Source organism: Lepidochelys olivacea (genome assembly GCF_965140295.1).
Source record: "Lepidochelys olivacea isolate rLepOli2 genome assembly, chromosome: 18".
Taxonomy (NCBI): domain Eukaryota; kingdom Metazoa; phylum Chordata; order Testudines; family Cheloniidae; genus Lepidochelys; species Lepidochelys olivacea.
The window spans coordinates 7,372,438-7,399,700 of NC_140428.1; the positions used below are offsets into that span (position 1 = coordinate 7,372,438).

At 43.4% G+C, this 27,263-nt stretch overlaps 1 protein-coding gene across 10 annotated transcripts in view; it reads right to left on the reverse strand.

Moving 5' to 3' along the window:
• EIF4G3 (eukaryotic translation initiation factor 4 gamma 3) overlaps positions 1-27,263 on the reverse strand; it is a 440,166-nt gene that overhangs the window by 328,601 nt on the left and 84,302 nt on the right. For all 10 annotated transcript variants that reach the window (XM_084651415.1, XM_084651414.1, XM_084651413.1 and 7 more), the window contains exon 2: positions 16,578-16,653. In XM_084651415.1, coding sequence (XP_084507541.1) covers positions 16,578-16,653 — 76 coding nt within the window. The remainder of the gene's footprint in view (positions 1-16,577; positions 16,654-27,263) is intronic.

Genomic DNA, 27,263 nt, shown 5'->3' on the forward strand with positions numbered 1-27,263 from the left:
ACCTGAAGGACAAGGAAATTAACACTGCATTGGGGGAGGAGTCCTGGCTGAAAGGATTCCAGACAGTAAGACTGCTGAAGCATGTAGTGAGAGAATCCTTTGCTTTGAATTTATTTAGCTTGTTAAGTTAGATATTAGTTGCATTTTATCTTTTATTCTGAAGTACTTGGAGGACAGGAAGGTGATCGGGAACAGTCAACATGGATTAACCAAGGGCAAGTCATGCCTGACCAACCTGATTGCCTTCTATGATGAGATAACTGGCTCTGTAGATATGGGGAAAGAGGTGGACATGATATATCTTGACTTTAGCAAAGCTTTTCACATGGTCTCCACAGTATTCTTGCCAGCAAGTTAAAAAAGTGCAGAGTCCTGCACTTAGGACGGAAGAATCCCATGCACTGCTACTGGCTGGGGACCTGGGGATTACAGTGGACAAGAAGCTGGATATGAGTCAACAGTGTGCCCTTGTTGCCAAGAAGGCTAACAATATTGGGCTGCATTAGTAGGAGCGCTGCCTATTCGGCACTGGTGAGGCCACATCTGGAATACTGCATCCAGTTTTGGGCCCCCCACTACAGAAAGGATGTGGAAAAATTGGAGAGAGTCCAACGGAGAGAAATGAAAATGATTAGGAGGCTGGGGCACATGACTTAAGAAAAGAGGCTGAGGGAACTGGGGTTATTTACTCTGAAGAAGAGAAGAGTGAGGGGGATTTGATAGCAGCCTTCAACTACCTGAGCTAAAGAGGTGTAGCCTGGGGATAGGCAGACACAGCTGGTCCAACCCCCTCGCCAATGATGAGTGGCCATTACAGACTGCAGTTTGCCCCCGTGACAGGGGGCTAGATGAGGACTGGCAGTAGCCACTGAGGCAAGGTGGGTATAGGGGGAGGGGGTTCCCCTGGGAAGGAAGACCCAGAGTGTGGGGGTACTGCTGGGGCAGAACCCCAAGGAAAAGGGCACCGGGGTCCGGGAGGGACATGGGGGCCTGACGCAGGCAAGACACCGGCCAGAAGGGGGCACTTCGAGGCTGGAAAAGAGCTAATTCCCAGACGACCAGCAGGTGGTTCCGCGTCGGTGAGTCTTTGATCTGTTACACGCCATATATCGTGGAATGATTAAGCTATGAAATATTTAAGGTTGGGATTTATTTCCATTGCATTTGAGTTACCAATCAGCTTCCTTTCTTTTTGTCCCCTCCCATTGATAACGGTATAATTTGGATGTATGAGTATTTTAAGACAGGAACACAATGTGATTGCCCCCCTGGCCTCCTTCAGGACTCTTCAGGCTCTGAAGCACAGATTTGACCTATGAGTAATTTTCTTAAACGATATGAACTAAGTAATTTCCTGAGCTATAAGGAATTCTATTAAATGCTGCTGTAAGGAAACTGCATAGAGAAAAAACTCTACTGTAGCTCCTGAGGATATGGCATGATAACTTATCCCCCTTTAATAATAAGATGTATGATTAAGATGCTTGCATTAAAACCCATTACCCCTCAGAATTAGTTGATTAAATTAAAACAATTATTCCATCACTGGGTTTAGAAAGAAGTGAAAGATTAAATCTCAGTTTATTTAATGTTTTACAGGTTACACATTTAAGAGGGCTGGGGTTTTGTTTGTTTGTTTTAAACCACATAGATGCAATTTCACTGAACAAAATATTCAATCTAAAGGAAAAATGAAGTTTTGTTGTGCACTATATACTGTATCACTTTTGTTCTTGGAGGTACCCAAGGCCAAAACAGTCTCATTTAATATGTCAAATTAAATTCATCTACCTATTCCTCCCTCACCTGCCATTTCTCCCCTGCAATAAAATAGGTGTCCCTCTCATTTGATTCTTTGAACCTTTTGGGCCAACTTAACTGTGGCTCACATTGAAAGCTACAAGATTTCCACTTTATTAATGATTAATAATTAATGAGTAATACTAAAAATTAGTATATATTTATGAAAAATAAATCCATACATATCCGATCTGAATCCTGAAAAATCAGGTGCCAAAAAGTGTCTGAAATCAGTACTATCCACAATAGGAATGTACCATGTATCAGAATAGGCAAGGAAAGAATACTTCTGCACTTCATTTCTTATTTATTTAAAGTGAAACAACATTACATCTCAATGACTTGCCCCACTCCTAATTCAGAGATAAAGTAACTGACACAACAGGGTGTCTCAACTTTGTGTCAATACGTAGACTGCAGATTCCTAATCCTTCAATTAGAATCATAGCTGCTCATTCCCAAACTGTCAGTCTTACACCCCTATGCTATGATTTCAAAACCTAAATTCCACACAAAGCAATGGTACAACTTATAAAACACAGTAATGAAAAAGGAATTACTGATTGTACACCACAGCAGATGTTCATGCCTGAGCATTTCAAGATTCAAAAGAAACATTAGATCATATAGAATACGTAATGGATATTATGTTTGCTACACACAAACCCAAAATATGTGGAGTTAATATTCATGGGATAAACTGGAGAGCCTCATGCAGGCACCTCTTATCACCCATGTGCCCCCTGCATAATAATCCATCATCTCTGAGACTTATTCTAACATTCCAAACTTCTAATCAGCTTCAAACAGAAGCTAAAAAATCAAGTTCAAAAATCAACTTGGATGAGAAACATTTCTTTTTCCTCCAAAAAATGTGAAATTTTCTACCCAAAATTGTATCTGCCTGAGGCCCAAGAAAGAAAATGTTCAGTCTTGAATAGTGGTGGGTTTAAGGTTCAATATCTCATGACTATGCAGAGCTAGAAATTAGAGCTTTATATTACTGGAGAGGGGATATTCCCAGATTTCCCTATTTCATATCTTAGACTATCCCAGGATACCAACATTTAAAGGTATGTCATTGTACATTATCAAAAGTGATAATGAACAATCATTTTAAGATGTTTCACATTTATTACATTTTTTTGCCAAAGAATGGATAGAAAAATAATCTAATTTCTTTTCAAAACTATATCAAATATTTAAAATTTAAATTTTAAATTTAAAATTTATATTTAAATACCATATGTTGTACATACACAATACATGATGGTATGATTGTTCCCACCTGGTTATAAGTTCTGGAAGTTACTGGATCTCTAGGGTGCGATTTTCAACATCTTGCTTCCTGATTGGTCCTGGCCCTGCATCTGCAGATGATTGGTCCATTCTCCTGCAAGCCACAGCTGCTGGATTCCTCCCACCCAGGTCTCAGTGCTCAGCCCTGGGGAAGGGGTCCCAAAGGAAGGAGCTGGCTGACAGCTATCACTGCATCCTGGGCTCACGTCACATGTCCTACCACCTAGAAAGAGGAGAACCCCTCTACCCCACTGCAGATAGAGGTAAGAAACCATTTTCAGGCTCTATACATAGGTACTATGGCAGAGAATGGTTTGGAAGAGTCATCTGTTAGTCTTTAAGGTGCCACCGGACTCCTTGTTCTTTTTGTGGATATAGACTAACACAGCTACCCCCTGATACTTGACATCTGAGGGAAGGGATCAAAAGGAGACCCCATCAACTGGATGGCATGGGATGCATTGTCCTAGGGATGCGGGTTCCATGACCACCTCCCAAGAGGAAGAGAAGGGTGGTGTTGGTCGGGGACTCCCTCCCCTAAGGGAGACTGAGTCATCCTTCTGCCATCCAGACCAGGAAACTCAAGAAGCATGCTGCTCGTCTGGAGCTAGAATTCAAGATGTGACAGAATGTCTGCTAAGACTGATCAAGCCCTCATCTGGAGTAGTGTGTCCAGTTTTGGGCCCCACGCTACAAGAAGGATGTGGAAAAATTGGAAAACATCCAGTGGAGGGCAACAAAAAGAATTAGGGGACTGGAACAGATCACTTATGAGGAGAGGCTGAGGGAACTGGGATTGTTTAGTCTGCAGAAGAGAAGAATGAGGGGAGATTTGATAGTTGCTTTCAACTACCTGAAAGGGGGTTCCAATGAGGATGGATCTAGGCTGTTCTCAGTGGTAGCAGATGACAGAACAATGAGTAATGGTCTCAAGTTGCAGTGGGTAGTTTGAGGTTGGGTATTAGGAAAAACTTTTTCATTAGGAGGGTGGTGACGCACTGGAATGGGTTACCTAGGGAGGTGGTGGAATCTCCTTCCTTAGAAGTTTTTAAGGTCAGGCTTGGCAAAGCCCTGGCTGGAATGATTTAGTTGGGGATTGGTCCTGCTTTGAGCAGGGGGTTGGACAAGATGACCTCCTGAGGAACCTTCCAACCCTGATATTCTATGATGACAACCAGGGGAGAAAAGGTGGGGGAGTTGCACTGTATGTAAGAGCAGTCTGATTGCTCACAGCTCCAGTATGGAACAGGAAAAAAGCCTGTTGAGAGTTTTGCGTTAAGTTTAGAGGAGAATGATGTCTTGGATGGCATCTGCTATAGACCACGAGGATGAGGTAGACAAGGCTTTCTTCGGACAACTAACAGAAGTTTCCAGATCACAGACCCTGGTTCTAATGGGGGACTTCAATCACACTGACATCTGCTGGGAGAGCAATACAGCAGTGCAGAGATAATCCAGGAAGTTTTTGGAGAGTGCTGGGGACAAGCTGCTCACAAGCAGGGAAGAATTGGTAGGAGAAGTGGGTGGCAACCTGGGCAACAGTGACCATGAGATGGTAGAGTTCAGGATCCTGTCAAAAGGAGGAAAGGAGAACGGCAGAATACGGACCCTGGACTTCAGAAAAGCAGACATTCACTCACTCAGGGAGTTGATGGGCAGGATCCTCTGGGAGGCTAATATGAGGGGGAAAGGAGTCCAGGAGAGGTGGCTGTATTTTAAAGAAGCCTTATTGAGGGTTCAGGAACAAACCATCCTGATGTGCAGAAAGAATAGCAAATATGGCCGGCGACCAGCTTGGCTTAAAAGACACTTACTTTCCCCTAACTGGTGTTCTTGGAGATGTGTTGATCATGTCCAGTGTTTATTAGGTGTGTGTGCTCGTCACATGCACCGGTGCCAGAAGTTTTTCCCTCAGCAATATCTGTAGTGGACCGGCTTTGGCGGCCCCTGAAGTGGCATCCGCATGGAGCGGTATAAGGGGCATCGCCAGCTCCCTCCACCCTCAGTTCCTTCATGCCTGAAACTCCTACAGTGCAGAAGGAGGGCAGGTTGTGGAATGGAGACGAGCAACACATCTCGAAGAACAGCAGTTATGAAAAAGGTAACTGTCTTTTCTTCTATGAGTGCTTGCTCACGTCCATTCCACATTAGGTGACTCCAAAGCAGTACCACCGGAGGTGTGTAGGAGTTCACTGATGTGTCGACTGCAACACAGCTCTGCCAAATCCAGCATCATCTCCTGCTGAGTAATGGCATAATGAGCCGTGAACGTATGGACAGAGGAACATGTTGCAGCTCTCCAGATGTCCTGGATAGGGATGTGCACCAGGAATGCCGCCGAAGACGCCTGCGCTCTCGTCGAGTGGGCTCCCACAACTGACGGCGGTGGAACCCCCACCAGGTCATAACAGGTTCTTATGCACAAGGTGATCCAACTGGAAATCCTCTGCGAGGACAACAGAAGTCCCTTCATCCTATCTGTCGCAGCAATTAAGAGCTGAGTTGATTTACGGAAAGGCCTGCCACATTCTAAAGAAAAAGTCAAGGCCCTTCGAACGTCCAGCGCGTGAAGATGCCTCTCTTCACCGGTCTTCTGAGGTTTGGGACAGAACACCGGGAGGAAGATGTCCTGGCTCATATGGAAGGTAGATACCACCTTCGGCAGGAATGCCTGATGGGGCCACAGCTGAACCTTGTCTTCGTAGAAGACCGTGTATGGCAGTTCTGAGGTCAAGGCTTTAATTTCAGAGACCCATCTTGCCAATGTCAACGCCACCAGGAAAACGACCTTCCATGACAGGTGGGAAAAGGAGCATGAACCTAGCAGCCCAAAGGGCGGGCCTGTGAGCCTAGAGAGGACCAAGTTAAGATCCCACTATGGGACAGGAGTCTGAACCTGCGGGAAGAGTCTCTCAAGCTCTCTCAAGAATCTGATCATCATTTCATGGGAAAACACCACCTGTCCTTGGATCGGCGGGTGAAAAGCGGAGATGGCCGCTAGATGCACTCTAATGGAAGAGTGTGCCAGGCCCTGGCTCCTCAAAGGGAGCAGGTAGTACAGGACAGACTGTATGGAAGAACGCGAGGGAGAGATGCCACGTTCGGATGCCCAGTGGGAAAATCTCGTCCACTTGGCCAGGTAAGTCAGTCTGATTGAAGGGGGCCTACTCTCCAGGAAGACCTGTTGGACTGCTTCCAAACAGGTCTGTTCCTCCGGGTTCAGCCATGCAGCATCCATGCCGAGAGGTGGAGGGACTCAAGGTTGGGGTGTAGGAGCCGACCGTTGTCCTGTGACAGCAGGTCCAGGCGGTTGGGAAGGGGCCAGGGAGGGGCCACTGACAATGTCATGAACATGCCAAACCAATGTTGGCGAGGTCATGACAACTTGTGTTGGTCTTTCTTGATCTTTGCCAGGACCTGTTGATGAGTGGAATCAGAGGGAATGCATACATCAGGATCCCTGACCACGACAGCAGGAAGGCATCATAGAGGAAGCCCTTGATTAGACCTTCCCAAGATCAAAACAGGTGGCATTTCCTGTTCTGTCAGGTAGCGAACAGGTCCACTTGGGGAGTTCCCCACCTTTGGAAGATCATGCAGGCTACCTCTGGATGGAGCGACCACTCGTGGTGAGAGGAGAACTCCCTGCTGAGCTGGTCTGCCAGCATATTCCTGGCACCGGGAAGGTGACAAGCTTCCCTTGATTATCATACACATTGTAAGGAGAGTGATCACTTTAGATAAGTTATTACCAACAGGAGAGTGGGTTTGTGGGGGTGGGGGGGGGGAGAAAACCTGGATTTGTGCTGGAAATGGCCCAACTTGATTATCATACACATTGTAAGGAGAGTGATCACTTTAGATAAGGTATTACCAGCAGGAGAGTGGGTTTGTGGGGGGAGAGAAAACCTTTAGTGGTAAACACCCATTTTTTCCAAGCTTTGTGTGTATAAAAGATCTTCTATACTTTGCACAGTATGCATCTGATGAAGTGAGCTGTAGCTCACGAAAGCTTATGCTCAAATAAATTGGTTAGTCTCTAAGGTGCCACAAGTACTCCTTTTCTTTTTGCGAATACAGACTAACACGGCTGTTACTCTGAAAGCTTCCAGGTGGATTTCATAGCTGATACAGAAGTCCCATAGAAGGAGTGCCTCTTGACAGAGTGCCAACGAACATGCTCCCCCTTGTCTCTTGCTGTAGAACATTGTAGAACAATCTCCTTCCTTAGAAGTTTTTAAGGTCAGGCTTGACAAAGCCCTGGCTGGGATGATTTAAGTGGGGATGGGTCCTGCTTTTGAGCAGGGGGTTGGACTAGATGACCTCCTGAGGTCCCTTCCAACCCTGATATTCTATGATTCTATGACTGAGGCTGTGTTGTCCGTCAGGACTCATACTACCTTGCCCGACAAGTGGGGCAGGAAAGCTCCGCACGCCAGCCAGACTACTCAGAACTCTTTGATGTTTATGTGCGACTTCGCCTCCTCCGGTGACCACATCCCCTGTGTCTGGAGAGCGCTGAGATGTGCGTCCCAGCCGAGGTCCAAGGCGTCAGACACCAACTGGATGGACTGAGTGGGGTTGTCGAATGGAACCCCCTCTGGGACATCAAACGGGACTGGGAGCTAATATGGGCCGGTTGCCAGAAGGATCTTCCCAAGTGGAGTACCCCAAGGGTCGGTCCTGGGGCCGGTTTTGTTCAATATCTTCATAAATGATCTGGAGGATGGTGTGGATTGCACTCTCAGCAAATTTGCGGATGATACTAAACTGGGAGGAGTGGTAGATACGCTGGAGGGGAGGGATAGGATACAGAAAGACCTAGACAAATTGGAGGATTGGGCCAAAAGAAATCTGATGAGGTTCAATAAGGATAAGTGCAGGGTCCTGCACTTAGGACGGAAGAACCCAATGCACAGCTACAGACTAGGGACCGAATGGCTAGGCAGCAGTTCTGCAGAAAAGGACCTAGGGGTGACAGTGGACGAGAAGCTGGATATGAGTCAGCAGTGTGCCCTTGTTGCCAAGAAGGCCAATGGCATTTTGGGATGTATAAGTAGGGGCATAGCGAGCAGATCGAGGGACGTGATCGTTCCCCTCTATTCGACATTGGTGAGGCCTCATCTGGAGTACTGTGTCCAGTTTTGGGCCCCACACTTCAAGAAGGATGTGGATAAATTGGAGAGAGTCCAGCGAAGGGCAACAAAAATGATTAGGGGACTGGAACACATGAGTTATGAGGAGAGGCTGAGGGAGCTGGGATTGTTTAGCCTGCAGAAGAGAAGAATGAGGGGGGATTTGATAGCTGCTTTCAACTACCTGAAAGGGGGTTCCAAAGAGGATGGCTCTAGACTGTTCTCAATGGTAGCTGATGACAGAACGAGGAGTAATGGTCTCAAGTTGCAGTGGGGGAGGTTTAGATTGGATATTAGGAAAAACTTTTTCACTAAGAGGGTGGTGAAACACTGGAATGCGTTACCTAGGGAGGTGGTAGAATCTCCTTCCTTAGAGGTTTTTAAGGTCAGGCTTGACAAAGCCCTGGCTGGGATGATTTAACTGGGAATTGGTCCTGCTTCGAGCAGGGGGTTGGACTAGATGACCTTCTGGGGTCCCTTCCAACCCTGATATTCTATGATTCTATGAAGTAGGGGACCTACTGCTGGGAGACGGGCGATGATGGCCAGGCGATCTGCAGTCTCTGATCCTCGATTGGTCCCATGCTCGATACCGGGCCCTTGGAGACAGTAGGGGCTGGTCCAGAAGTTCTTGTCAGGTGGCACATGCCTCAGAGCATCTGCACCAATCTACTGGCGAGACACACCTCAACTTGTGCCCTCTGTGCGGCGACTGAAGAGGGCTCCACTGAGCCTGCCTCTCTCGTCCTGAGGCATGACAACTAAAGGCGGGCAAGTAATGGCAGGATGTTCCTCTCAATGGGTAACAGTGCCACTGAGGCGGGGGGACACACACAGGTCCCAACATGAGTTTTCCATGAGACCAAGGTACCACTGGAGCCGTTGAGGGCGGGAGTATCAGGATCTCCTGAGCTGCTTGAAGGACTTCGGCCATCGACGGCACCTGAAGCTGGCCAGGGCCTGTGCTGCTATACAGAGTCACAGGTGAAGTGTGGGATGAGCTGCACCGCTCAACTTGAGCTGGGGCCCGACTTCCCGAGGGGGACATTGTGCTGTCCAGCACGGGTCGTGGCTCATCCCCAGCCCGCTCCTTACCCTTACTGGAGGTAGGAGATCTTTCCCTCACAGTCTTTTTTGGCTTCTTGATTGGAGCCATAGAGGGGGACCAGTGCCGGCTCATAGACAGCACCGCCAGAGCACTGCACACGGAGACCACGGTGCTCGGTTCGGAGTCGAACCACTGCTCTGGTGCCGAAGTGAGGACCGACTCCACAATGAGCACTTTCTAAAGGGTATTGCACTCCTTCTTCGCCCTAGGTTTAAAGGACGTGCAGATACGGCACATCACTTATGTGCCCCTCGACTAAGCACCTTAGGCAGCTGGTATGTGGATCGCTGATGGGCATAGGCTCTTTGCAGCAATTGCAGCACTTAAAGCCTGGGGATCAGGGTATGCCCCGTCCCACGGCTGAGTCCTGTTTGGAACTAACGAAGAACTACTACTAAGGGTAAGTACGGAACTACTAACTATATACAACTACATTACAGGTTTTCAAAGTTCGCAAGAACTGAGACCGAAACAATGCTAGCCGAAGCAGCAGAAATTCCAGCACTGTCACTGGCAGCAAGAAGGAACTGAGGGTGGGGGGAGTCTGCGGAGCCTCTTATACTAGGCAACTTGTGGGCACCACTCCAGGGAGCGCTAGAGCCAGTCCCCTATGGATATGGCTGAGGAAAAACTGCCAGCACCGGTGCATGTGGCAAGCACACACATCTCATATGGAATGGACATGAGCAAGCACACAAAGAACAAAAAACCTTCGATGAGCTTAAACACAAAAAGGAAGCTTACAAGAACTGGAAACTTGGACAGATGACTAGGGAGGAGTATAAAAATACAGCTTGAGCATGCAGGAGTGTAATCAGAAAGGCCAAACCGCAACTGGAGTTGTAGCTAGCAAGGGATGTGAAGGGTAACAAGAGAGATTTCTACAGGTATGTTAGCAAAAAGAAGGTGGTCAGTGAAAACGACAGATGATGTGGGAAAAGCTGAAGTACTCAACGCTTTTTTTTTTGCCTTGGTCTTCAGACAAGGTCAGCTCCCAGATTGCTGTACTTGGCAGCATAGTATGGGGAGGAGGTTAGCAGCCCTTCGTGGTGAAAAAACAGGTTAAAGACTATTTAGAAAAGCTGAACATGCACAAGTCCACGGGGCCAGATGCAATGCATCCGAGGGTGCTGAGGGAGTTCGCCGATGTGATTGCAGAGCCATTGGCCATTATCTTTGAAAACTCGTGGCGATCAGGGGAGGTCCCGGACAATTGGAAGAAGGCAATTATAGCCCTATCTTTAAAAAAGGAACAAAGGAGAATCTGGGAAACTACAGCCTCACCTCAGTCCCCAAAAAAAATCATTGAGAATTTCCTCAAGGAATTCATTTTGAAGCACTTGGTGGAGAAAAAGGTGATCAGGAACAGTCAACATGGATTCACCAAGGGAAAGTCATGCCTGACCAATCTGATTGCCTTCATGATGAGATAAATGGCCCTATGGATAAGGGGACAGCAGTGGATGTGATATACCTTCACTTTAGCAAAGCTTTTGATATTGTCTCCCACAGTATTCTTGCCAGCAAGTTAAAGAATTATGGATTGGATGAATGGACTATAAGGTGGATAGAAAGCTGGCTAGATCATCAGGCTCAACAGGTAGTGATCAATGGCTCAATGTCTAGCTGGCAGCTGGTATCAAGCGGAGTGCCCCAGGCGTTGGACCTGGGACCAATTTTGTTCAAAATCTTCATTAAGGATCTGGATGATGGGATGGATTGCACTCTCAGCAACTTCACAGATGACACTAAGCAGGGGGGAGAGGTAAATATGCTGGAAGGTAGGATAGGGTCCAGAGTGACCTAAACAAATTGCAGGATTGGGCCAAAAGAAATCTGATGAGGTTCAACAAGGACAAATGCAGAGTCCTTCATGTAGGAGGGAAGAATTCCATGCCCTGCTTCAGGCTGGGGCCTGACTGGCTAAGTGGCAGTTCAGCAGAAAAGGACCTAGGGATTACAGTAGAGGAGAAGCTGGATATGAGTCAACAGTGTGCCCTTGTTGCCAAGAAAGCAAATGACGTACTGGGCTGAATTAGTAGGAGCGTTGCCAGCAGATCGAGGGAAGTGATTATTCCCCTCTATTCACCACTGGTAAGGCCACATATGGAGTATTGCATCCAGTTTTGGGCCCCACTACAGAAAGGATGTGGACAAATTGGACAGAGTCCAGCGGAGGCCAACAAAAATGATTAGGGGACTGGAACACATGACTTATGAGGAGAGGCTGAGGGAACTGGGCTTATTTAGTCTGCGGAAGAGAAGGAGAGGGAGCGGGATTTAATAGAAGCCTTCAACTACCTGAAGGGAGGTTCCAAAGAGGATGGAGCTAGGCTGTTCACAGTGGTGGCAGATGACAGAACAAGGAGCAATGGTCTCAAGTTGCAGTGGGGGAGGTCTAGGCTGGATATTAGGAAAAGCTATTTCACTAGGAGAGTGGTGAAACACTGGAATAGGTTACCTAGGGAGGTGGTGGAATCTCCATCCTTAGGGGTTTTTAAGGCCCGGCTTGACCAGGCCCTCACTGGGATGATTTAGTTAGGGTTGGTCCTGCTTTGAGCAGGGGGATTGGACTAGATGATCTCCTGAGGTCTCTTCCAACCCTAGTCTTTTATGATTCTATAACAGGGAGAGATGCTGCCCCCCACCTCTAGCAATACCCTGCTGCAGGTATTCCCTCCAGCTCTCCCAACTGTACTCTATCATTAAAATCTGTACCAGATGACTGGAGAATAGCTAATATGACCCCAATTTTTTAAAAACGCTCCAGAGGTGATCCTGGCAATTACAGGCTAATAAGTCTAAACTTCAGTACTAGGCAAACTGATTGAAAATATAGTAAAGAACAAAATTATCAGTCACAGAGCTGAACATGATTTGTTGGGGCACAGTCAACATGGTTTTTGTAAAAGGTAATCATGCCTCACCCATCTGCTAGAATTCCTTGACATGGACAAGGGTGATCCAGTGGATATAGTGTACTTCAGATTTTCAGAAAGCCTTTGACAAGGTCCCTCACCAAAGGCTCTTAAGCAAAGTAAGGTATCATGGGATAAAAGAGAAGATCATGGATCAGTAACTGGATAAAAGACAGGAAACAAAGGGTAGGAATAAATGGTCAGTTTTCAGAATGGAGAGAGGTAAATAGTAGTTTCCAACAAGGGTCTGTACTGGGACCAGTGCTGTTGAACATATTCATAAATAATCTGGAAAAAGGGTTTAACAGTGAGGTGACAAAATTTGCAGATGATACTAAACTACTCAAGATAATTAAATCCAAAGCAGACTGCGAAGAGCTACAAAAGAATCTTACAAAACTGGGTGACTGGGCAACAGAATGGCAGATGAAAGTCAATGTTGATAAATGCAAAGTAATGCACATTGAAAACATAATCCCAACTACATATATAAAATGATAGGGTCTAAATTGCCTGTTACCACTCAAGAAATATCTTGGAGTCACTGTGGATAGCTCTCTGAAAACAGCCACTCAATGTCCAGCAGCAGTGAAAAAAGGTAACAGTGTTGGGAATCATTAAAAAAGGAATAGATAATAAGACAGAAAATATCATATTCCCTCTATATAAATCCATGGTATGCCCACATCTTGAATACTGCGTGAAGATGTGGTTGCCCCATCTCAAAAAAGATATATTGGAAAAGGTTCAGAAAAGGACAACAAAAATTATTAAGGGGTATGGAACAGCTTCCATATGAGAAGAGATTAGTAAGATTGGGACTTTTCAGCTTGGAAAAGAGACGACTAAGGGGGCGGATAAGATAGAGGTCTATAAAATCATGACGGGTGTGGAGAATGTGTTATTTACTCCTTCTCATAACTTAAGAACTAGGGGTCACCAAATGAAATTAATCGGGTGCAGGTTTTATAAAAACAAAAGGAAATATTTCTTCACACAATGCACAGTCAACCTGTGGAACTCTTTGCCAGAGGATATTGTGAAAGCCAACACCATAACAGGGTTAAAAAAAGAACTAGATAAATTCATGGAGGATAGGTCCATCAATGGCTATTAGCCAGGATGGGCAGGAACTGGGAATGGGCAACCCTGTTTGCCAGAAGCTGGGAATGGGCAACAGGGGATAGATCACTTGATGATTACCTGTTCTATTCATTCTGGCATTGGCCACTATTGGAAGATAGGATACTGGGCTAGTTACTGTTCTCCCCTCCTCAGCTCCCCCTTTTTCAGCAGTATCCTCTTTTTTGGAAACCTGAAATATGCTAACCCTAGCTTCAACAGTCTGTGTCTTCCTTCTTGTTCCTCTTGTTTGATTATGATTGCTATCAAAGACACTTCACTGGTTTGCATTAAAGGTTGGTTCTGAATCCACTGCATGACTGCTAACATCAGCAAACAGTCTGCAACTCAAGTCTGTTGACATGCCATTTTTTAAACTACTCGCGCACATAAACTTTTAACCAACAGACTGGTCGGTGTTGTGCTGTAACCTTTCAGACCAGTATCTGTTGCAACAGATACACACTGCGAGGCAGCCAAAGGAACCCTTGTGGATAGGTTATCTGAGTCCTCCCACTATTGTAGCTACTCCCTGATTCTCAGGGAAATGTGGGGTGACAGAGGGTAGAACCACTGATCCCACCTGAGTCAAGAAAACCTTTCCCTTCCACTGTGTTGATGAGGTCTCTCAAGTGGAATAAACTCTGACAAAGGGTCAGAGTTCTTTTCCATGATTATCCTGAATCCTAGATGGAAAAGGCAACAAATTATTTTGGATTCTGCATCTTGAGGAGAAGACCCCTTCATCTGCCAGTCATCCAAATAAGCAGAAGCACCTCTACTAAAAGACGTTTCCATAAGTAATTTATGCTATCATGCTAAACATGAGTTTCTAAGATCTACAAGTTTTTCTTCCTTTTTTCCAAAACGTTTCAAAAAGAGTTTAAGAGTATTTTTGGTAATTAAATACATTAGTTTGTAATACTTTTTTGGAAAACTGAAGCATTTATTTTTCTTTGTACTTTTCTTTTTCCCCCACAATCAGAGCTGCATACTAGCTTTCAGTATATTGAAGCTCTAAAGGAGTAATGGGCTTCTGGCTCTTACTATTTGAAAAATAAAAGTCATGAATTGAAAAATGTTATCACGTATGCAAAAATAAACATTGCTAGATTTCCAACCTGAATTCCCCTCATAATTAGAATCATAGAATCATCACAGAATCATAGAATATCAGGCTTCGAAGAGACCTCAGGAAGTCATCTAGTCCAACCCCCTGCTCAAAGCAGGACCAAGCCCCCACTAAATCATCCCAGCCAGGGCTTTGTCAAGCCTGACCTTAAAAACCTTAAAAGAAGGAGATTCCACCACCTCCCTAGGTAATGCATTCCAATGTTTCATCATCCTCCTAGTGAAAAAGTTTTTCCTAATATCCGACCTAAATCTCCCCCACTGCAACTTGAGACCATTACTCCTTGTTCTGTCATCTGCTACCACTGAGAACAGTCAAGAGCCATCCTCTTTGGAACCCCCTTTCAGGTACTTGAAAGCAGCTATCAAATCCCCTCTCATTCTTCTCTTCTGTAGACTAAACATCCCCAGTTCCCTTAGCCTCTCCTCATAGGACATGTGTTCCAGTCCCCTAATCATTTTTGTTGCCCTCTGCTGGACTCTTTCCAATTTTTCCACATCCTTCTTATAGTGTGGGGTCCAAAACTGGACACAGATGAGGTCTCACCGATGTCGAACAGAGGGGAATGATAGAATCATAGAATATCAGGGTTGGAAGGAACCTCAGGAGGTCATCTAGTCCAACCCCCTGCTCAAAAGCAGGACCAATCCCCAATTAAATCATCCGAGCCAGGGCTTTGTCAAGCCTGACCTTAAAAACTTCTAAGGAAGGAGATTCCACCACCTCCCTAGGCAACGCATTCCAGTGTTTCACCACCCTCCTAGTGAAAAAGTTTTTCCTAATATCCAGCCTAAACCTTCCTCACTGCAACTTGAGACCATTACTCCTTGTCCTGTCCTCTTCCACCACTGAGAACAGTCTAGAACCATCCTCTCTGGAACCACCTCTCAGGTAGTTGAAAGCAGCTATCAAATCCCCCCTCATTCTTCTCTTCTGCAGACTAAACAATCCCAGTTCCCTCAGCCTCTCCTCATAAGTCATGTGTTCCAGACCCCTAAACATTTTTGTTGCCCTTCGATGGACTCTTTCCAATTTATCCACACCCTTCTTGTAGTGTGGGGCCCAAAACTGGACACAGTACTCCAGATGAGGCCTCACCAATGTCGAATAGAGGGGGATGATCACGTCCCTTGATCTGCTCGCTATGCCCCTACTTATACATCCCAAAATGCCATTGGCCTTCTTGGCAACAAGGGCACACTGCTGACTCATATCCAGCTTCTCGTCCACTGTCACACCTAGGTCCTTTTCTGCAGAACTGCTGCCTAGCCATTCGGTCCCTAGTCTGTAGCTGTGCATTGGGTTTTTCCATTCTAAGTGCAGGACCCTGTACTTATCCTTATTGAACCTCATCAGATTTCTTTTGGCCCAATCCTCCAATTTGTCTATGTCCCTCTGTATCCTATCCCTGCCCTCCAGCGTATCTACCACTCCTCCGAGTTTAGTGTCATCTGCAATCCACACCATTCTCCAGATCATTAATGAAGATATTGAACAAAACTGACCCCAGGACCGACCTTTGGGGGACTCCGCTTGATACTGGCTGCCAACTAGACATGGAGCCATTGATCACTACCCTTTGAGCCTGATGATCATGAAGAACAACTATCCCACATAACTTTTTCTTATGAAATAGAAACATCAGTGTCTTGATAGAATTGTGCAGTAATTAATATGTTCCATCAAGTTATTCTTTGAAGAGAAGGGGAGCAGACGGACTAAGAATATGGCTGATAACATTTTTACTTAGCGAAGCACGCTTAGAAATTTCAACTGTAAATTCTGTGCGTAGAACTGCAAATGTTTAAGAAATAAGGGTATAGCTCAACAGGTCTTGCTCTCCATTTATGTGCCAAAAAAAAAAAATGGTTTTTTATATCCTGTGCTAACGAGGAGCAATTTTAGGGGGGTAACGAAGTTTATTTTTTGCTATTACTAAAAGTGCATAACAATTTCTACTTGCTTATATGCATAAGAAAAATGTGTCTTCTTTAAAAAAAAAACAAAAAAACCCCAGAAAACTGACAGTTTAGGATTTTGCAGAACTGCCCTTACATACTTACAGTGCTGAACACAGCTGAGACTGTCGGAGTGAAGATCCGGTCCTCAAGGGGCTGCTGCACAGGACTTCTGGGAATTCTACAGTACATCAAGTTAAGGAAAACAAAATGGAAAAAAGGATTGTGTTCTATAATGACAAGAGCATGGTACAAACAGAACGCATTTTATTTGTTAAAACATCTAAAACCACCTCTCTAGTGTAAGCAGATACACAAACATCTCCAAAGGCACTCTCATTCAACCAAGCAGATACAATCCTTCAGGTTTCCTAAAGTGAGTAAGTATATCCCTCAAGAATTGATTTCCTGGACAAATATGGGTAATATCCCTATGGGGACACCTAATCACATCAGCCACAATATCAGAGGCTCGTTCACCTGCACATCTACCAATGTGATATATGCCATCATGTGCCAGCAATGCCCCTCTGCCTTGTACATTGGCCAAACTGGACAGTCTCTATGTAAAAGAATCAATGGACACAAATCAGGCGTCAAGAATTATAACATTCAAAAACCAGTCGGAGAACACTTCAATCTCTCTGGTCACTCAATTACAGACCTAAAAGTGGCAATTCTTCAACAAAAAAAACTTCAAAAACAGACTCCAACGAGAGACTGCAGAATTGGAATTAATTTGCAAACTGGACACCATTAACTTAGGCTTGAATAAAGACTGGGAGTGGATGTGTCATTACACAAAGTAAAACTATTTCCCCATGTTTATTTTCCCCCCTCCCCCCATTGTTGCTCACATGCTCTTGTCAACTGCTGGAAATGGACCATCTTGATTATCACTACTCTGACAGGGTCGGGCCAGATGGCTATAGGAGAGTAAAAGAAGGCAGATATATTAGCCCCAGGCTAAGTAGGTCCCTTTTCCCTGGGTAAGGTAACAGGGACGGTTCCAGAACAACCAGGAACTTTCTGGAGACAATTAAGACAGGCTGATTAGAACACCTGCAGCCAATCAAGAAGCTGCTAGAATCAATTAAGGCAGGCTAATCAGGGCACCTGGGTTTTAAATAGGAGCTCACTTCAGTTTGTGGTTTGCGTGTGAGGAGCTGGGAGCAAGAGGCGCTAGGAGCTGAGAGTGAGAAAGCATACTGTTGGAGGACTGAGGAGTACAGGCATTATCAGACACCAGGAGGAAGGTCCTATGGTGAGGATAAAGAAGGTGTTGGGAGGAGGCCAGGAGAAGTAGCCCAGGGAGTTGTAGCTCTCGCACATCTGTTCCAGGAGGCACTCTAGACAGCTGCATTCCACAGGGCCCTGGGCTGGAACCCAGAGTAGAGGGCGGGCCCGGGTTCCCCCCAAACCTCCCAATTCCTGGTCAGACACAGGAGGAGTTGACCTGGACTGTGGGTTCATGAAAACAGCCAAACTAAGGGCTGCCGTGAAGCTCCAAGGCAAGCAAATCCAACAATAAGCGCAAGACCCACCAAGGTATAGGAGGAACTTTGTCACACTACAAAAGGTTTTTTTTCTCTCCTGCTGGTAATAACTCACCTTACCTGATTACTCTCGTTAAAGTATATTTGAAACCCATTGTTTCATGTTCTCTGTGTATATAAAATCTCGCCACTGTATTTTCCACTGCATGCATCCGATGAAGTGAGCTGTCACTCACGAAAGCTTATGCTCAAATAAATTTGGTAGTCTCTAAGGTGCCACAAGTACTCCTTTTCTTTTTACACCTACCTCTGCTCTTTAAAGAATACGAAAATAAACTCTACATTCAGTGAGACAAACTCTGCTAATCAGCACTGAATGCTCTGACATAAGCCTGGCCTGTTTTGGTAATCATGTGGAAATTATAATTGTTTCCTTGTTTGTTTTGGTTTTTTAAAACCATTAAATCCTTCCCCCCATCCACCACAATCACTTCTAAAGGGGGCTGCCAGTATAATCCAATTTTTAATATGTTGGCACTGTGATTTAAAAGAAAGCTGCAATCATCTTGCTCTTCTCAGCAATTTTACATTGGAAAGATACTACAGTAAACCACGAAAACAGACCTTCTAAAGATAATTAACCTGATATTTATTTGGAAATGACATTTGTACAGGGATACAAAAAGATATTTAAAAAACAACATTTCTTTACTTTTAGAAACTCTTTAAGGTTCTAATCTTGAAAATGTAACACACTTAATTCTACGCACAAGAATAGTCTCATTGCCTTCAAGGGTTTGAAGGATCAGGGCCTTAATCAGTAATACCAGACATTTTTAAAATCATATTTACATTTCAGAATGATCAGTTCTATATTGTTTTCCGTTAGATTCACATTCCGTTTCTTATTCCAGAGGTTCTTATGCCAGAATGTGTTGGGGGGGGCGGGGGAGGAGCGGGTTGCGGCGCTGTGGGCAGGCAGGGGGAGAAATGTACTTTGCACATTTTACCCACAGCAATGAATAACTACAAAAGCTGATTCCTCCAGACATATCAGGTCCTCAGATGGCGCTGTGCATTTTGATGGATTTCTGTTAAACTTGCATAGCATTAGACAAAGTCGTTGCCATCTGTACGTTAATCCGTTTGCTAAGACGGGGTGTGCACATTTAATTGTAAGCATCAACCACAATCAGTTTTGCTTTTGCTCTTACAATGGATCATTGGCTCTGTTTGAATCAATGCCTTACTGTTTGTAATATTTAGTGAGAGTTGCAGTCTTTTTTTTTTAATCTGTATATGTAGTTGTGTGGTGGGGGAAGAAGGGGGGACGGCGCAACATACTACCGACACAAAGAAGGGGGCGCGATCAAATAAGTTTGAGAACTACTGTCTTAATAGTGTTCAGGATGCTACAGGAGATTGCCCAAATTCGAACTAAAATATATTCTCACTGTTTGTTTTTTTTAAATACCATGAAAACAAACACTTAGGATTTGTTCAAAGAAAAATAAATGCACAAAAGCTAAATTTTGAGCCTAAACTATCTAATCATGGGTCTAATCCTGCAAGATGCCAATCTTCAACATCCATTAACTCTAAAGACTTGACGGTCCACAGCATCCTGCTGATCAGGCCCTGTAACCCTTTACTTACAAAGAGTATTTCTGAGCCTTCTGTTGACAGTGGCCACTGTGATATCAGCAATACAAAAAAGCTTATTGTCAGTGCCACAAAGCATATAAACCAATTCCATGCCTTTAATACTACTTGAACAATCAGAAGACCAACTACTTGAGTGTTTAAAAACTAAATAAAATGTTTGATTTTTAAATGCTGAAGCTCTCCCTAGAACAGTTCTATCACTGTTAGAGCAGCATCGAAAACTGTTTGCAACCTTTTAAACTGTGTTTCCATGAAACTGTCATGAAGAATGTCACTTTTGCAGCAAGGAAGCTCAAAACAGAATTTGAATTTCTGCTAATTTGAATATTTAAACAAGAATTAAAAAGATAATAATATTTATTACAGAGATCACCTTTCATAATTTTAATCCTCCCAACATCCCTCCATTATTAGCAATATCACAATATTAGAGCTAGGCAGAGGTAAACATGCCTATATACAGAATCAGCAACAAAGCTGAGAATAGAAAACTGGAATCCCTGACTTCCAAGACTGTGCTCAGCCCATATCTTAATATTTTTTTTTAAATAAAGATATAAAGGATTCTCTTCTAATAAGCAATGTTCCTTCTTTTCTTAACTTTCACAACTGCCAGTTTGAACATAAGGGACATAATTTTATTACCTTAACTAGGTTGAATCGGGGTAAATTTGGTATTTATCCCTTTGTTTTATATAGTAAACACTTTCCACAAAAAGCCAGACCATAAACCATAGCCACACCATAAACATCCTCTGCTTTTGCTCAATAGATAATAAAACTGTTCCGTTTTCTAAAAGATATGCTCTAGGAATTATTTTTGGGCAGTTCTCTGGCCTGTGTTATACAGGAGGTTAGACTACATTATCACAGTGGTCCCTTCTGGCCTTGTAATCTATGAATCTCTATTGCCTGCCATTTCCTACAATTTTTTAAAGAAAAGTCTTTAGTTCTGCTTCTCCAAAATAGGAATAAGTTGTAAACTCTATAGGACAGAGTGTTGGAGTGAAATCCTGGCCACACTGAAGTCAATGGCAAAGCTCCCAATGACTTTAACGGAGCCAGAATTTCTCCCTGAAGAATTCCACCAGGATTTCAACAATTTCCACCCCACCATCAACCTCAGCCTGGACCAGTCCACACAAGAAATCCACTCCCTGGACACTACTGTGCAAATAAGCGATGGTCACATAATCACCACCCTATACTGGAAACCTACTGACCACTATGCTTACCTACATGCCTCCAGCTTTCATCCAGACCACATCACACAATCCATTGTCTACAGCCCAGCTCTACAATACAACCACATTTGCTCCAACCCCTCAGAAAGAGACAAACACCTACAAGATCTCTATCAAGCATTCTTACAACTACAATACCTACCTGCTGAAGTGAAGAAACAGATTGACAGAGCCAGAAGAGTACCCAGAAGTCACCTACTACAGGACAGGCCCAACAAAGAAAATAACAACACCACTAGCCATCACCTTCAGCCCCCAACTAAAACCTCTCCAACGCATCATCAAGGATCTACAACCTATCCTGAAGGACGATCCCTCACTCTCACAGACCTTGGGAGACAGGCCAGTCCTTGCTTAAAGACAGCCCCCCCAACCTGAAGCAAATACTCACCAGCACCTACTCACCACACAACAAAAACACTAACCCAGGAACCAATCCCTGCAACAAACCACGTTGCCAACTCTGTCCGCATATCTATTCAAGGGACACCATCATAGGACCTAACCACATCAGCCACACCATCAGGGGCTTGTTCACCTGCTCATCTAACCAATGTGATATATGCCATCATGTGCCAGCAATGTCCCTCTGCCATGTACATTGGACAAACCGGACAGTCTCTACGCAAATGAATAAATGGACACAAATCAGACATCAAGAATTGTAACTTTCAAAAACCAGTAGGAGAGCACTTCAATCTCCCTGGACACTCAATAACAGACTTAAAAGTGGCAATTCTTCAAGAAAAAAACTTCAAAAACAGAGTTCAACAAGAAACTGCAGAACTGGAATTAATTTGCAAACTTGACACCATCAAATTAGGCCTGAATAAAGACTGGGAGTGGCTGGGTCACTACAAAAAATAATTTCCCTCTGTTGATGTTCACTCCTCCTTGCCAACTGTTGGAAATGGGCCACATCCGCCCTAACTGAATTGGCCTCATTAGCACTGAACCCCCACTCGGTAAGGCTACTCCCATCTTTTCATTTGCTGTGTATTTAGACCTGCCTGCTGTATTTTCCACTCCATGCATCTGATGAAGTCAGTTATAGCCCACGAACGCTTATGCCCAAATAAATGTGTTAGTCTCTAAGGTGCCACAAGGACTCCTCATTGTTTTTGCTGATACAGACTAACAGGGCTACCCCTCTGAAACCCTGAAGTCTGGTCTACACCTAAAACTTAGGTTGACATAGCTACCTTGCACAGGGCTGTGAAAAATTTTGCACCCTGAGTTCTGAAATTAGGTTGAACTAACCCTTGGAGCAGATACAGCTCGGTTGACAGGATTCTTCCATCAACCTACGGCCTCTTGGAGAGGTATACTATCTAAATCAACAGATGAGCTCTTTCCATCAGTGTAGGAAGTTTCTAGATTATGACACTAGTACAGCACAGCTGCAGCGCTGTAGCTTTGCTGTTGTAGTGACTGTAGTGTAAACATACCATCAGCTATTTTATTTATGTCTGCAAAGTACCATGTATTCCAATGATGCTGCGTAGATAATAACTTAAGATGACATTTGTCCTTTACCTAAAACTGAGTTATTTGTTATCTAAAGTTTTAAGCAAGCCATATTCAACAGGACCTATTCTCTCATTGCAGGATATGAATTTAGTGGGAGTTCTCTGTATCCCCAGGGCAGGATAATAGTATCCAACGTGTACAGGTTGAGTTATTGAATAGCCTGCAGCACTTTGTGGTGATGACAGCAGTGAGGCTTGGTTCTCACACACTGAGAATTCTGCTTCAGCTGTGGAAAGCAATAGCATTTGGCCTTTCAGAAGAAAGGATAACTTCACGTTTCCTGCTGATCATGTGAATCAATCTTGTTGATTCAAAGGAAGCTTTCGTTTCCGTCTGTGGGTAACCATTTTTGTAAAGAAGCCAACAAGGAAATGTGAAAGGCTACCTTTGCCATTCCATCCTTCTTCCACCCCTTTCCCAAAACTTGTTTAAGATACAGTACAGTAACCCAAGAGATGGAACAGTTTTATTATCTAATTGAGCAAAAGCAGCGGAGGTTTATTCTGTGGCTATGGTTTATGGTCGGTCTTTGTGTGCAAAGTGTTTAATGTATAAAACAAAGGGCAAAATACCAAATTTACCTGATTCAACCTAGTTAAGGTAATAAAATTATGCCCTTATAGTTCAAACTAGCAGTTGTGAAAGTAGAGAAAACACTGAGAAGAAACATTGCTTATTGGAAGAGAATCCATAACTATGCCAACACAGGCCCTGTAGTGTAGACATACCCTAAGTGACTTGTTCAAGAAGTCTATAACAAAAGAGGGAATTGAACTCAAGTCTCCTGTGATTCAGTTGAGAGCCCTAATCTTTAATTACTGGATGGGGGACTCTAATCTAGGAAACAGTGACTCTGAAAAAGAACTGGAGGTCGTGGTGGATAATCAGCTGACCATAAGCTCCCAGTGTGATGCTGTGGCCCCAGTGGGATGCATAAACAAAGTAGAAGTAGACAGGTTATTTTACCTCTGTTTTGGCACTAGTGCAGCCACTGTTGGAATACTGTGTCCAGTTCTGGTGTCCAGAATTTAAGTATGTTGATAAATTGGAGAGGGTCCAGAGAAGAGCCACAAAAATGAATAATATAGCAACAGTAATAGTATAGTGATAGACTCAAAGATCTCACTCCATTTAGCTTAACAAAGAGAAGGCTGAATGAGTGACCTGATTACAGTCTGTAAGTGTCTTCATAGAGAACAAATATTTAATGATGGGCACCTCAGCCTAGCACGGAAAGGTATAATATGATCAATGGCTGGATGTTGAAGCTCAACAAATTCAGACTAAGGCATACATTTTGAATGGCGAGAGTACTTAACTACTGGAAAAATTTACCAAGGGTTGTAGTGGATTCTCCATCACAGACAATTTTGAATTCAAAATTGGATGTTTTTAGAATACAAGTACAGCCATGCTGAGTCAGACCAAAGGTCCATCTAGCCCAGTATCCTGTCTTCCAACAGTGGCCAGTGCCAGGTGTCCTAGAGGGAATGAACAGAACAGGCAATCATCAAGTGATCCATCCCGTCGCCCATTCCCAGCTTCTGGCAAACAGAGGCTAGGGACACCATTCTTGCCCATCCTGGCTAATAAGCCATTGATGGACCTATCTTCCATGAATTTATCTAGTTCTTTTTTGAACCCTTTTATAATTTTGGCCTTCACGACATTCTCTGGCAAGGAGTTCCACAGATTGACTGTGCATTGAGTGAAAAATACTTCCTATTATTTGTTTTAAACCTGCTGCCTATTAATTTAATTTAGTAACAACTAATTTTCGTGTTCTGAGAAGCAGTAAATAACACTTCCTTATTTACTTTCTCCACATCAGTCATTTTCTAGACCTCTTTCATTTCCCCCCTTAGTCGTCTCTTTTCCAAGTTGAAAAATCCCAGTCTTATTAATCTCTCCACATACGGAAGCTGTTCCATACCCCTAAATCTTTTTTGTTGCCCTTTTCTGAACCTTTTCCAATTCCAATATATATTTTTTGAGATGGGGTGACCACATCTGCACGCAGTATTCAAGATGTGGGCATACCATGGATTTATATAGAGGTAATATGATATTTTCTGTCTTATTATCAATCCCTTTCTTAATGATTCCCAACATTCTGTTTGCTTTTTTGACTGCTGCTGCACATTGAGTGGCTGTTTCCAGAGAACTAGCCACAATGACTCCAAGATCTCTTTCTTGAGTGATAACAGCTAATTTAGACGCCATCATTTTATATAGTTGGGATTATGTTTTCCAATGTGATTTACTTTGCATTTATCAACACTGAATTTTATCTGCCATTTTGTTCCCAGTCACCCAGTTTTGTGAGACCCTTTTGTAGCTCTTCGCAGTGTGCCTGGGACTTAACTATCTTGAGTAGCTTTGTATCATCTTCAAATTTTGCCACCTCAATGTTTACTCCTTTTTCCAGATCATTTATAAATATGTTGAATAGGACTGGTCCCAATACAGACCCCTGGGGGGATACCACTATTTACCACTCTCCATTCTGTTTTTTGAGAAAATAAAACTTATTGCTTTACCAACCTGTTATAAGTATCAGAGGGGTAGCCATGTTAGTCTGGATCTGTAAAAGCGGTAAAGAGTCCTGTGGCACCTTACAGAATAACAGACATATTCACCCATGAAAGCTTATGCTCCAATACATCTGTTAGTCTAGTGCCACAGGACTCTTTGCCAACCTGTTATAGTAACTATCGTTTTACAGAGTATTCAAAACAGGTGGAAGAGCAGTTAAAAAAATATCTGTACAACCATTACTTCAATCCTTTCCCACAACCCAACTCTAGACAAATAACGAAGTCAGAATTTCCCTCTCCACAGAGTCTACATTTTTGCATTAATGCACGAAAGAGACATGCCAAGATTTTGTACATTTTTTAGATTGTGTTATCTAAAACTGAAAATATATAGCAATTTATTATAGTATCACATAACGAGAATGTCTATGGTTTCTCTGTGATGCTATGCACTTTCAAGAATGGACTTGAAACCATCTACGACATTTGTTTTTAAAATGGATGCATTTTCCCCATAATGGTTCCTGTCACCCAAGCTCATTTTCAGCCCCAGCAACTGGTTTTAACATAGTCTGAATCACTGGCCTCTTTCATCACTTACTGCTTGGCATAACAAGTAACCATCTTTTCATAAAAATAAAAAAATCCATGACCACCGAAAGGGCAATACAACTTGTATCTGAAGCACTCCAGAATAAGGACTTCTATTTTCTTGCAGAAATATAACAAGTCTCCCACCAGCTATCTTTAGGGTTATGTAAACTCTATACATGATCCCACTTGCATTGTATTAAATGACTTAAAATAAAAGGTTAAAACTGTCAGCAAAATTACAGAGAAGATCAAGAAACCACATGATTCAGACTAACAAAAACAAATGCAAACAGTCAGCTTAATCCTTTTTAGCTTTTTGGTTTCAAGAATGAAAAAATTATGTAAAGATGTAAAAATGGTATACATTGTAAAGCACCATACATCACTATTGTAGTTTTTTCTGTATTTAAGATACTCAGTAAAAATACAGAATATATAAAATCCTAATTGCAGATGCTCTAGTTTAGCAGGGTTTGGAACCTGGATCACTGACACTCTGGAGACTTTCAGAAAATAATGCTAAGACAATAACTCAAACCTGCTTTATTTATATAATACTAAGGAAGAGAAACTTGAAATAGTCAGAGCTATTCAATACATAGCAGGTACTGAAACTCCATGATGATCCACCCCTCGTTGAGGCTTTTTGTTAACCACATTCATTCTTACCTGGCACTGGACTTTAATTTCCACTGAGCACCTCCATAAAAGGATTAATTTGATTAATTAATAAGAAATTTGTTTCTTAAATCCTGAGTGCAATCCATAGTCTTCCTCTTTTGGTTTGCTATTAGCATAAGGCTGCATTCACACCACCCTGCTACTTGTTCTTAAAGCCTGCGTCTATCTTGCCCTTACAAGAAAAGCTTCTGCACCACTGCAGAGCACAAAGATATTCTTAAAGCGATAGCTACAATGGAAGTCCTTAAGCAATACCATCAATACCTATCTGCTGACATACATCGATTTAAGAGTTCGATTGGCTAGTTAGTGCTTCTTCCAAACTCTGTTTAAGACATAAAGCTTTATCTCTGTTCAAAAATGGCAGTCACAAAAGATTCAGTGGCATATAAAGCATTTTCCAAGACTGTCAATGCCAAATTTCAAGGAAGCTGGTAGAAGAATGCAAAGATTCTTTTCTCTATTACAGTTCATGTTTCCATGCTCATCAGCTCCGGTGGAACAGCAGCTAATCACTCTACCTCCCACTTTTTCTGCCTTATTTTAGCTTTATGTAGCCCCCCAAAAAAGGAAGGGAGTTAACTGTACATTCCTGCTGGAAAGCCCAAGAAGGATAAAATCAAAACAGACTACCACCTGATAAAAGCTAGAATTAAATAAAGCTTTTAAATGGGTAGACTCACCTAAAATACACTATGCTTAATACAGATAATTTATATGGAGGGTTTGGGAAATCCCATTGTTTCTTGTTCGAAGGAGAACGAAGTCTCAGCCTAAACTTCTCAACCACATCACATTTGCAATACAACTTTACCTCTCAGCTGGTCCATTACAAAATAACTGATTACTCCCCCCAAATACAATAACTTGCAACACCACAAACCCATACTATTTAGTAAGTCCTTCATGAATCAACTCGCCCTTCAAAATAAATCCCTGTTCTGATAGGCTACTTTTCAGAAGCCAAGGAAAGGAAGCCTAATATGCCAAACAACTACAATCTTCAGAAAAAAAACAAAAAAACCCATACCATACGACACGTCA